This window comes from Octopus sinensis, linkage group LG7 (genome assembly GCF_006345805.1).
Source record: "Octopus sinensis linkage group LG7, ASM634580v1, whole genome shotgun sequence".
NCBI classification, from domain to species: Eukaryota; Metazoa; Mollusca; class Cephalopoda; order Octopoda; family Octopodidae; genus Octopus; species Octopus sinensis.
Window position 1 is genome coordinate 106,505,892 of NC_043003.1, and position 13,607 is coordinate 106,519,498.

A 13,607-nucleotide genomic window follows, 5' to 3' on the forward strand; every position below is an offset into this window, starting at 1 on the left:
CGAATGAGATTTGAACACAATATAAAGAGATGGAACCCCATCTTACAAAGCATTTTGCCTGATGCTCCACCAATTCTGACATCCATCTGACAAATGCTTTGGTTGTGCAATATCCACTCAGTCAGCTCCATTACACTTTACAAGAAGTATGAGAAAGCGATTGGCCATTCAAAAGTCTTCACCTGTTTATCATCATCATTTAACATCCATCTTCCATGCTGGCATGAGTTGGAGGGTCTGACAGGATCCGACAGGTCAAAGACTGTATTGTGCTCTAGTGTCTGCCTTGGCATGGGTTTTATGGTTGGATGCCTTCTTCAATGCCAACCTCTTTACAACATGTTCTGGGTGGTTTTTTTTTTTTTAGTTTGAGTGACCAATACAAGTGAGGCTGCCATGCAGTTTGCAAGATTATGAACCTCAGGGGCAAAAATGAGTAAAAGTGTGAGGAAAGGGGTCAGAGCAGAACAGGTTTGTTGCTGAGGAGGAGCAACAATGACTGCTCATATTTTAGGATGAGAGGGTGTGAGTGATTGAGTGGAACTCAGAAGAATATTGGAAGACTGTGTATACCCATGCTAGCATGGAAGGCAGATGTCAAATGATGATGTGGCTGTATGGTAAGTAGCTTGCTTACCAACCACAAGGTTCCAGGTTCATTCCTACTGCGTGGCACCTTGGGTAAGTGTCTTCTACTATAGCCTCGGGCTGACCAAAGCCTTGTGAGTGGATTTGGTAGATGGAAACTGAAAGAAGCCCGTTGTATATATGCATATATATATATATATATATATAATATATGTATGCATGTGTCTGCGTTTGTCCTCCACACATCGCTTGACAACTAATGCTGGTGTGTTTATGTCCCCTGTAACTTAGCAGTTGGGCAAGAGAGACCAGTAGAATAAGTACTAGGCTTACAAAGAATAAGCCCTGGGGTCGATTTGCCCCACTAAAGGCGGTGCTCCAGCATGACCGCAGTCAAACGACTGAAACAAAAGAATAAATGAATGTATATACACATATTTTTTTTATCAAATGAAGTTTTTAATCAATGCAGGTAACGAATTAATTACTTACACAGTAGGTACATATTCACCAGGAAAGCTGTCTGTGGTATATGATATCAGCATACATGTCTTGCCTACAGTTCCGTCGCCAACAACGACACACTTGATTGGGCGACCCTGTGCCATTTTGTTGTTTTACCTATACTAACCTGAAGAAAGAAAAAGAAACAGTGTGTTAAGTAAGGCGGGCTTATGAAGTACAGTTTAAAAGAAATTACAAATGGATTCTAATATTTGACTATGAAACTAGTAAATACATCATGAAAGGCAAGATTAACTGTGGTTCTTGTCCAAAGATAATAACCCTTACAGAGGCATTGTGTTTAAAAACGACACACAGACACACACACTTATTTGAAACCGAAGTCTCAAAATGTTGTTAAGCTTATGTTTCTTATTCATTTCCATTGAAAGAGGAAATCCAGAATGGTTAGAGAGTAAATGCCCAGTTTTGAATAAATGTATATATTTCTTTTATTGCCCACAAGGGGCTAAACATAGAGGGGACAAACAAGGACGGACAAAGAGATTAAGTCGATTACATCGACCCCAGTGCATAACTGGTATTTTATTTATCAACCCCGAAAGGATGAAAGGCAAAGTCGACCTGGGCGGAATTTGAACTCAGAACGTAACGGCAAACGAAATATCGCGAAGCATTTCGCCCAGCGCGTTAACGTTTCTGCCAGCTCGCCGCCGCCTTTGAATAAATGTATAAACTACTCAGTATATGTACTCTTTACTCTCTTTTCTCTTTTACTCGTTTCAGCCATTTGACTGCGGCCATGCTGGAGCACCGCCTTTAGTCGAGCAAATCGACCCCGGGACTTATTCTTTGTAAGCCCAGTACTTATTCTATCGGTCTCTTTTGCCGAACCGCTAAGTGACGGGGACGTAAACACACCAGCATCAATTGTCAAGCAATGCTAGGGGGACAAACAGACACACAAACATATACACACACACTTATATATATATATATATATATATATATATATATATATATATTATATATATATATATATATATTATATACGACAGGCTTCTTTCAGTTTCCGTCTACCAAATCCACTCACAAGGCATTGGTCGGCCCGGGGCTATAGCAGAAGACACTTGCCCAAGATGCCACGCAGTGGGACTGAACCCGGAACCATGTAGTTGGTTAGCCATTTTGTTTGTAAATTTAAATCCATATATAACATACATATATATATACTAGATGTAGACAATACTCAATGATGTTGCTTCTTAGTTCTGATGGTTTACTCACGAATTTCCTGGTAGTTAGTTATTTACTTAGATATTTACTCCAAGATGAAAGAATAAGTCAACCAAACAACAAATGAAATCTAATACTTTGACTCTATTGCACATTAAAACATTATCTGAATAAAATCAAAGGTCTTTGATCTTTCAGAACTACAAACCAATTAGTCTCTGTAGTTAGACAAGATGTTTGACCCATGTTAGGTAGGTTTGTTGGCTGTGCGATATTAAATTTTGCAAGTCTCTTAGACTCTGCCAGGGAACTGAGAAAATGGTGCATGTGTGTGTGTGTGTGTGTGTGTGTGTGTGTGTGTGGTGTGTGTGTGTGTGTGTGTGAGTGAGTGTGTGTGTGTGTGAGAGTGTGTGTTGGAAATGCAGTTGTGCTTGTGGCTCAGGGAGTTGTATTGCACAGATAAGATAACATAGTTAAGAAGACAGGTTAACCTGTTCAAACCATCAAAGAGAAAAGAAGAAAAAAAAAATCATAATCATTCATAATAAAAAAAAAAGGGGGAGGTAACAGAGAGTAAGAGAAAAATGAATGAAAGATGTAAAAATAGGAAGGAAAGGGAGAAGAAAGAGAGAGAAAAGGAGGAATGACAGAATGACAAAGGCAGAAAGAAAAACAACAAAAAGCCAAGAAAGAAGAAGAAGAAGGAAGAGGAAAAACAGAAAATGATGGAACTGAAGATGGTAATAAAATAATTGTCAGTTAATTCTTGTTCAAAAGTTTGGACAGGTTTCCATTTGAAAAAAGTCAGAACTACCTTAGATATTCCATCACATCCAAACCATCCATCCATGTGCGAGTCTCCAGTTGTTTGACCAACTGAATGATCAATTTCTTGAATTAGCATGTAACATGGCTGAATATTCCACAGATACATGTCCCTGATTCTTTAACCTTTTTGTTACTAACCTGGCCAAAACCGCCTCTGGCTCTGTGGTAAAATGTCTTGTTTTCATAAGTTTTGAATTAAAATATTCCACTGAGCCTAAGTCACAATTTATATTCCTAACACTAGGTTAACGATAACTAAGTTATTTTACTAAATTCTTTGTTATATTTAAAATACTTGAAAGAAACACAGAGCATATCAAAATAAATACAGTAACGAAAGGGTTAAATCTTCACCACTTTTAGTTTCATTCAGTAGAATGTTGTTTTGCTACCTCATCAAAACTACACAAAACAGTTTTTTTCTATCGGGTGTCAAACAATTGGCAAGATTCTTCCTGTTACCACGAAAGAAACTAGTAGAAGATGATTGTTGTTGATGTTGTTGCTGTGGTAGTGGTCATGGGGATAGAGTGATGGTGAGAGTAGGAGTAGTGGTCAGTGGTGGCGATAGTAGCAATGGATGGTGATAACAATGGTAGTAGCAGTTCCAGTAATTATTAGAGATGGTGGTGGTAACAACAGTAGTAGTAGTAGTAGTAGTAGTAGTAACAGAAGCAGTGAAAGTAGTATTTAATGTGAATCAATTAGAGTTGCTCACTTAATTCCAATAGAGAAGGCCCAATATGTAAATACAAGATAATAAACAGCAGCTGGAGTTGGAATTGTATTCACCAAAGATTCTTGCACAACTGCAATCATTGACTAATCAATGCCAAAAGTTGGTCGTGGACTGATCTGAGATAGTTAATATCTTCGATATTGTCAATGGTTTGAGGTAGAATTTCAACCAATAATGGAATTACCATGTCTTAAAGAATCTTTTTTTTTGATAAGAGGAAGCTATTTGAAGGAGACAATGCATCTCTCTCTCTCTCTCTCTTTTTCTCTCTCTCACACTTTGTGCATAGAAAAAGAAAAACTAATAAAACTAAAGAAAAAGAGAAATAAAAAATGAAAAAAAAAAGAAATTCCTGTGAATTCACTCCAAAAGAAATACCGTCTAACAAAGGCATAGGAGTGGCTGTGTGGTAAGAAGCTTGCTTCCCAACAACATGGTTCCGAGTTCAGTCCCACTGCATGGCACCTTGGGCAAGTGCTTTCTACTATAGCTTCAGGCTGACCAAAGCCTTGTGAGTGGATTTGGTAGACGGAAACTGAAAGAAGCCTTTCATATGCATGTGTGTTTGTCCCCCACCACCACTTGATAACTGGTGTTGGTGTGTTTACATCCCTGTAAACTAGCGATTCAGCAAAAGAGATTGATAGATTAGGGACCAGGCTTAAAAAATAAGTGCTGGAGTCGATTCATTTGACTCGAAATTCAAGGCTGTGCCCCAGCATGGCCACACTCTAATGACTGAAACAAGTAAAAAATAAAAAGATATATATATACTCATTTTACTATTTTACTTTAGTCGAACAAATCAACCCCAGGACCTATTCTTTGTAAGCCTAGTACTTATTCTATCAGTCTCTTTTGCCGAACCATCAAGTTACAGGGATGTAAACACACCAACATTGGTTGTCAAGCAATGGTGGGAGGACAAAAACAGACACATGCATACACACATATATATATATATATATATATATATATATATATACATACATATATACAACGGGCTTCTTTCAGTTTCCATCTACCAAATCCACTCACAAAGCTTTGGTCAGCCCAAGGCTATAGTAACACAGACACACAAATAAATACATATATACATACAGTGGGCTTCTTTAAGTTTCTGTCTACCAAATCCACTCACAAGGTTTTGGTCGGCCCAAGGCTATAGTAGAAGACACTTGCCCAAGGTGCTATACAGTGGGGCTGAACCCAGAACCATGTGATTTGGAAGCAAGCTTTTTGACCATGGATTCAAAGTTTCGGCCTGCTGGTAGCCTGGCCTTTGAAGTCACTGTCATCTATTCTTTTTATAAAAAAGTAAAATATATATATATATCTTATGTAAAAAAAAAAAATCCCCCAAAACAGAAAACAATGCAACAGGGATAAGTTATGATAAATGCTGTATTTGTTTAATATTTAAAAAGAAGGGAAAGAGTGTTGATGTTTCGGATGTTAGTCATTCATCATATAAAAAAAATAAAAGAATGAGAAAAGGTGGAGGGAAAAATATAAAGAATGAGGTTGAGTATTAGGGGGAGAGGGGCTATAAGAGAAAAGGAAAGGATGAGGAAAGGAGAAGAAGAAAGGGTGAGATGTTAGTAAAAGATTAGGGGCAGTGTAGGGAGCAGCAAAAAATAGAGAAGAGGTCGAGTAAACATTAAAAATACACACACACATGTATATATAATATATATATATATATATATATATATATATATATATGTATGTATGTATATAATATAAATATATAATATAATAATAAGAGTAAATAAATTCTATAATGCTTTTTAAAAAAAAACAACAATTATTTACTGGTAGAATTCGGTATGTAAATATAGCCGTTAATCGGCTATGTGTGTGTGTGTATATATATATATATATATATATATTTATATTTATTTATTTATTTATTATTTCATCTAGTTTCAGCTCATGAGCTGTGGCCATGCTGGGGCACCACCATTCTGCTGGGGCATATATAATATATATATATATTTTTTATTTCTTGACATATACATATATATATATATATATATATATATATATATATATATATATATATATATAAGGGTTTTACATAAAGGAGAGGAAAAATAGGTAAATACATATTGTAGAGTATATGTGTGTACATAGACAAATGCATAGACTTTTGTAGAAAGATTGTTAGTCAATGGGATTGCAACTCAGAGTTTGTTGGCTAAAACTACCATTCATTCAACAACTGATGCTGACACATAAGGTATGATGTGACGAGGGAATCTGAACAGCAGCCGACAGGAAATCACCGTACAACTTGTACTCTTTCTCTTGCTTGTTAAACCAAATATAGAGCATGCATGTGTGTGTGTGTGTGCGTGTGTGTGTGTGTACGTACACATATGCACAGATTATACAAAAAGGTAATTGTGAAGAGGGCAACATATAAACATGGAGCAGCATGCACCCTTTGGAAATGAATCACAATGTAAAAGGAGAAGCAAAAAGGAAAAAAAAAAATGTAAAACAAGAGGGACTAAATACAGATTAGCATATTATATCATTTTACATGATATAAATATATATATATATATATATATATATATATATTGTATATATATATGCATATATATATATATGTATATATATAAATATGTATGTGTGTATATATATAATGTATATATATATATATAAATATGATGGAGTGCTGCAGATAAGATTAGCAACAGCAAAATCATATTATATTGTAGAACTTTACAAAAATAAAAAGAAAGATACAAAAGAAGTATACAAATAAAGTAAAGATGAGCAGAGAGAGAGAGAGAGAGAGAGAGCCTGAACGGAAATGAAAGATATCAAGATGACAAATTTATCTTTATATATATTTATCTATATAGCTAACTAAACAAACCATATACCAGATTTTTCTTTTGCTGTTTTTTTTTAACTTGGTGACTCCCCCCCACCTTCAACACAGTAGGTTTTAGACATAATGGGGTGGCAAGCAGTCATTGCTAAAATTTATAGGAATAACATCCCCACTCACACAAATACTCCTTTTTTACTCTTTTACTGGTTTCAGTCATTTAACTGCGGCCATGCTGGAGCACTGCCTTTAGTCGAGCAAATCGACCCCGGGACTTATTCTTTGTAAGCCCAGTACTTATTCTATTGGTCTCTTTTGCCGAACTGCTAAGTGACAGGGACGTAAACACACCAGCATCGGTTGTCAAGCAATGCTAGGGGGACAAACGCAGACACACAAACACACACACGCATATATATATATATATATATATATATATATATATACGACAGGCTTCTGTCAGTTTCAGTCTACTAAATCCACTCACAAGGCATTGGTCGGCCCGGGGCCATAGAAGAAAACACTTGCCCAAGATGCCACGCAGTGGGACTGAAACCTGCAACCATGTGGTTGGTTAGCAAGCTACTTACCACACAGCCACTCCTGCGCCTATATATATATATATTATATATATATATATATATATCACGTGACCGACCAGACCATCAGATGTTGTTACACATCGCTGGTCACAATGCGTTCGCATTGTTTTAGCCTTCGAATGACACCACCCCGATGGCTAAGCGAGCAGGCCAACAGAAGAAAGAGTGGGAGAAAGAGTGGTGAAAGGGTACAGCAGGGATCACCACCCCCTGCTGGAGCGTCCTGGAGCTTTTAGGTGTTTTCGCTCAATAAACACACACAACGCCCGGTCTGGGAATCGAAACCATGATCCTGCGACCGCGAGTCCACTGCCCTAACTACTGGGCCATTGTGCCTCCACATATATATATATACACACACACACATACAGGCACACACTTACACATGCATATCTATGTGTGTGTGTGTGTGTAAATACATACATATATACAATCATATATACATATCGTGTGTGTGTGGGGGGGGGGAGGTGCATGCATGTGTTGATAAAGAACAAACTTCATAACTACAAAGCAATGTTTTTTGCCTGTATATAAAGTGGACACTTGGATGTTTACACAATGGATTGGTTCGGTGACTCATTGTTCAAATCCAAACTGTGTAAACCAAGAAGGTACATTTTTAATATTTTCAATAAAAACCTAAATTATTTATTAGTGTGTGTGTGTGTGTGTGTGTGTGTATACATACGTGCAAGCAGGTATGTTTGCTGATGCCCATATACACAGTTACACTTATCAAAGAAACTTTATTGCTATTCATTTTGTGTCACTAAACTCCACAAATCAATGGTTTTGACCAAGAGAAAACAATAAATACCTATTTCTTTACTACCCACAAGGGGCTAAACAGAGGGGACAAACAAGGACAGAAAATGGATTAAGTCGATTATATCGACCCCAGTGCGTTACTGGTACTTAATTTATTGACCCCGAAAGGATGAAAGGCAAAGTCGACCTCGGCAGAATTTGAACTCAGAAAGTAGAGGCATACGAAATGCCGCTAAGCATTTCGCCCGGTCTGCTAATGTTTCTGCCAGCTTGCCGCCTTAATAAATACCAGATTGAGATTGGCGTTGAGGTTGATATAATTGACTAAAATATTTCTAAGGAATTGAGGTGTAAATCATGCAGCTATCTTTATACATTGCTTTTGTATACAGTGTTTATCACATTGTTGATCGTTTGAAGATATTTGAAAATAGATCTCTTCTCTTTTATTCCATTGGTTGATATTTATCGGTACCATCACTACCGTTTTTTTATCATTTTGTTGTTCTATGTTTGATGTAGCTAGCCATGTTATGGCACCTGTAATCAGTGTAAAGATTTGTGTCAAGCCAATTAACAGGATGCCTGGGGATTGACCAAACGTGAGAAGGTTGGACAATATCCAGAGGCTCAGATGGCCATGCTTTAGAAATCCAGCAGGAAAGTGTGATAATGGCTGCTTCTGATAGAAACCCTATGGACGAGGGACTTGAGGACTTTACCCCCAACAACTTTCCCCAGGTGGAGAAAGTGGATAGATGGATATAAAAATTCTTTTTTGGGACTTTCTTTCAGAATAGATCAGTTTCATTAGCATTATTTATTTTAAAGAAAAAGAATTCCTTCAATTATTTTAACTAATTCCATTTTCACACATTCTTCAGAAATTTTATTATCAATTGATTTCAGTTTTGCCATACAATTTGATATTAAGCAGAAAGCTGTGATATCTAAAATACACAAGGAAACTCTCATTCTGTGTGTGTGTGTGTGTGTGTGTGAAATAAAAATCTGCTCATCCTTTCTTTGATGGCACTATATAGGCATTTTTGTATATTTGGGGTTTTTTAAGCTGCTAGTGCCTATTTCTCTCCAGGACTCTCATCAGCCAATGCTTTCCGAAGAGGAAAGGAGAGAAAAGGAAGAGAGAGAGACAGAGAAGGAAGAGAAAGAAAAACTGAATGTTAAAAAAATATTAAAAAAAAAAAAATCTATGAACCTTGATGAGATTTGAACTCAGAAAGCAGAAAACTAAAACTGAAAGTCATCCAAACAAATAATGTAACAACTCTGTCAATTGGCTGCTTTATATGAATATTTTATAGATATAGACACACACACACACACACACACACACACACACATGTACTGAGGTTTCTGTTATCAGATGACTTCATATTTATTCACACCTATCTACCTAGCTTATAGCCAAACACCCAATATCTTGTGGCTTACCTTGGCAATAGTAATAATAATAATAATAATAATAATAATAATAATAATAATAATAACAACAATAATAATAATAACAACAACAATAATAATAATAAATACAGAAACAAACACACAGAAAGCTAATATTTCTTTAGATCTTTTCCTGCTGACTGAAGAAACGACGTGCTGTTAATGAAAATATTTTCTGATTAATTTGTTAAAGGGGAAAATTTCTAAGTGTTTGCAAGTCAGAGCTTTGGTATCTTCATGGTTGGATGAACTGACTGGCTGGCTGGCCGTCTCAATTACTGCAAAGTCCTTACATCATCTGTATTGCTCATGCTTTGTGATGGCCCTGTTTCCAACAAATGCTTTTATTTATATGTAACTTTGATATGAAGAAAACTGAGAGGGACAGCGAAGTTTTGGCCTGCTAACCTTCATCGGACAGTCTGATGAAGGCTATAGCTGGTTACAGCTTCAAAGTTACAGTCATCTGTTTTCTTGCAAATCTCTCTATATATAAACGGCAGTTTGTCTGTGTGTGTTTCTGTGTGTCTGTCAGGTTGTACCCTCACCCTGACCACGGCTTTCAACCGATTCTGATGAAACTTGACACACACATAGCCCAATGTCATAATTCAAAACTAACGCAGCGAAAATTTTGAAAAGTTCCCCCAGTTCTGAAAAAAATCGATAAATTCGACATGGGGTCGAGAATCAGAAACACAAACCACAGACTGTCTACGGGACGCAACTCGACCTTTTTAACTAAAAAAAATTTACCATAATTTTTTTTTCCATTTTTTGGCTATAACTCTCTAAAAATGCTTTATAGTTATTTCCCTTACAAACCCGAGCAACGCCGGGCGATACTGCTAGTGCTTAATAAATACGTAGTTTACAAAAAATATTGAGTAATTCTTCAGCTTAATGATTGATTGTTTTTATTATAACTCAACAAAAAAAATGTTTATACACACACATACATACATATATACACACACACACACATACATACATACATACACACACAAACACACATACGTACGTACGTACAGTGCATGTGTGATGAAGAGCAGAGAACAAACAAAAACCCAACATGATTGGATAAATTCACAATCAAACTTATTAGTTTCACACTCAGCCAATGTCTGGAACGTGACAGCAATTAATTCTTTCCATGTCTTCGAAATAAAGCGTAGAATGGAAAAAAGAAAAAACAAAAAGATGCAAAAAATAAAATGAAAGGAGCAATCCAGGTGAAAATACCTATGTTGAGCAGGTCTACACAAACATATATACAGGTTTGTTCTCTTCTGTTTTTAATTGTTTGGACTTTTTCCTCTGAGGAAGGAGCTGGTTTCTAACAAAGCTCCATCATTGGAATGCAGAAAAATTCCTATGTTGAACTCGAAAAAAGTCTTGCATATTTTAACTGTTCCACTTAGTGATTGTATTTGTATTGAGTGAATTGGTTGGTTTCTTTTTCTGAAAACCCAAGATCGTCCTCATTGACTCACAAAGCCAAAGGCACCATTTTTTTATTAGTAAAAATGTGAATTTATATTCTGGATAAAGAAGCTGGAGGTTTCAAAGGAGTTGTCCATAGTTGTCCCTTTGATTTTTGAAGAGATATTCATATCAGCAGGAAAGCTGCTCTCTGTGACAGGACATGTTCTTTCTTGGCTATCCCAAACAACGATGATGACATTTTGTCTGTCTTTATGTTTTGAGTTCAAATTCTGCCATAGTCAACTATACCACTTATCTTCCTGGGGTTGATTTGACCAACCCCAGAAAGGTAAAGTACTACTTGAGCACTGGGGATGGTGTAATCAACTGCTTGCCTCTCCTGAAATTGCTGACCTTGTGCGAAAATTTGAAATTATTATTATTATTATTGAGTGAGAGAGCAGTGCATGCCATCAAAGTGACACTGAGGTAAAATATACGAAGCCAGTATACCCATCATGATTACCTGTATGATAAGGGTAACCAAGCATATGCATCACAACCATATGTGCGTGACACGGTGAACTCATATCAAGATAAACAGCACATGACCTTGCAGGTGGGGGCCCAATTAGAATTTTCTTCAGGTCGAGTAGTCCATCCTGCTCAAATGGTCTTTGAATAAGATTTGTTTAAAGATGCTGAATGAAACTCATGTTTCAAGAGGTGAATTATTCAAACCCCAAGGAATTCCTCTCAACACATAGCTATGATGCTCCCCTACTACTTCTGCTCATGATCAGAGATGCACATATCGCCAGCCACTAAGGGACATGTTCAATTGGTTAAGGTCAAACAACTGACAAGCAAATCTGTGGTATTGAGCAGAATATTTGCTGTAGCCCATCTTTTATACCAAGACAAAACAATGTACATGATAACACTTCCAAACAGCTAAGATCGGAAGCCATGAGAGCCACTGCCTGTTTTAGTAATATTATTATTATTATTATAGTATACCAGCCTACCAGAAATGAAATATTCCGGCATTAAACTCAACACTAGAAAACTATAAAAGATTTGCTAATTTTACGGTGCTCTAACTACTTATAGACCGATGTCTTCTGGATTTCTTGTGGATCATTGGAATGATAAGTGTCTCAGTCATACAACATGAGAACTAGCAATAAAATACAAATTACCAAGCTTCTTTGGTGATTGTCCACCACAATGTCCACGTTACTGTTCATGAGAAATATATTTTAAAATATAGACATAGGTTTTAAATGTCATCCTAACGTATAATGTGACATACATTTAACCAAGATGACTAAAGAAAAGCTAATTCAGTCGAGGCTGAAAGTGTTCGTATAGTATTTCGTAGCTCTATGATGATTTTGTTATCTTTAACTTAAGTGTTCTGAGATATGTACAAGAGAGAGAGAGAGAGAGAGAGAGAGAGAGAGATGGTCATGATATATGTTGGCCAAGTCTACCTGAACATATTTGGCAACAACCCAGAGTATATATAGCACAAGTGTAAGATATTTAGTTCTGGTCAATTACACCAATGAACTGATGTTTTGTGTATCAAATTAAATCTAATTGGAGTTGAGGATTGATGATCAAGTAGTCTTCATCAGCAAACAATCAATCAAGTAGTTTGCATAGCAACGAGCAATCAATCAAGTAGTTTGCATAGCAACGAGCAATCAATCAAATAGTTTCCATAGCAACAAACAATCACTCTTAAATAGAGGCACAATCTCTTTGAAGTACAGACTGGAAGAGATTAGAGTTTATAAGTCAAGTACTTTTTCCCCCCAAAACGAAGTTTAAGAAGTGAGACCCAAAGTGAAATACCTACCACAAAGAACTAAAACCAGGTCAGCCTCAGACTTGCTGAGAGCTTAATTAAATATCTTAATTAAATGTCTTGTCCAGGCACAAGAGTAGGGGAGGGGGTAATGAATGTGTGTTTTTGTTTCTATCAAATAACCTCTTCGTTTCATGACCAAATGCCTCCTGTGTTGCAATTAATTTTGAAAATAAAGCGTTTGGATAGATTTACTAAAACAACCTTTACACTACTTTGGTGCAAGGAACATAACTTATAGTTTATATATAACATTACAATGGTGTTTATTTGAAATAGTAACACTTTAAAACAGGGTGGGTTCCTGAGACAGCATCAAGGACAGTTAGAGGAATATTGTTATTAAAAGAGCCAAATGATGTGAAATAACAACGAATGGATATCAAAGCCAAGTCATGGACTTGATTTTCTTAGCTTCTAAGAAGTGAAATGATTGTGTAACCATATGGAGGTATTGGATTAGCAACACATAGGTTTTGAGTTCAAATCCACTGCTAGCATTTGGGTAGGATACTTAACCCTTTAGCATTTAAACCGGCCAAATCCGGCCAAAAGTATTCTGCCTGTTTTATGTTCAAACTGGCCAGATCTGGTCTCTCACACCAATCCTACAATATCGTTTTAAAAATTAACATCTGCCTCATCAAATTCTCATAGTTACAAGATAATGCATGATTAGTTCAAAACAATGTGGATTAAAAAGTATTAATCTTGGTAGAATAATGCGAACACTAAAGGGTTAAACTCTATTTAACTTTAGCTCACATG

The 13,607-nt window shown here is 36.4% G+C and overlaps 1 protein-coding gene across 4 annotated transcripts in view; it reads right to left on the bottom strand.

Annotated features, from left to right (window-relative positions):
- The window catches only part of LOC115213915 (ras-related C3 botulinum toxin substrate 2), a 267,882-nt gene that overhangs the window by 34,743 nt on the left and 219,532 nt on the right, over positions 1–13,607 (bottom strand). For all 4 annotated transcript variants that reach the window (XM_036505077.1, XM_029782894.2, XM_036505076.1 and 1 more), the window contains one exon: positions 1,081–1,219. In XM_036505077.1, the coding sequence (XP_036360970.1) occupies positions 1,081–1,196 (116 nt within the window). In that variant the 5' untranslated portion in view covers positions 1,197–1,219. The remainder of the gene's footprint in view (positions 1–1,080; positions 1,220–13,607) is intronic.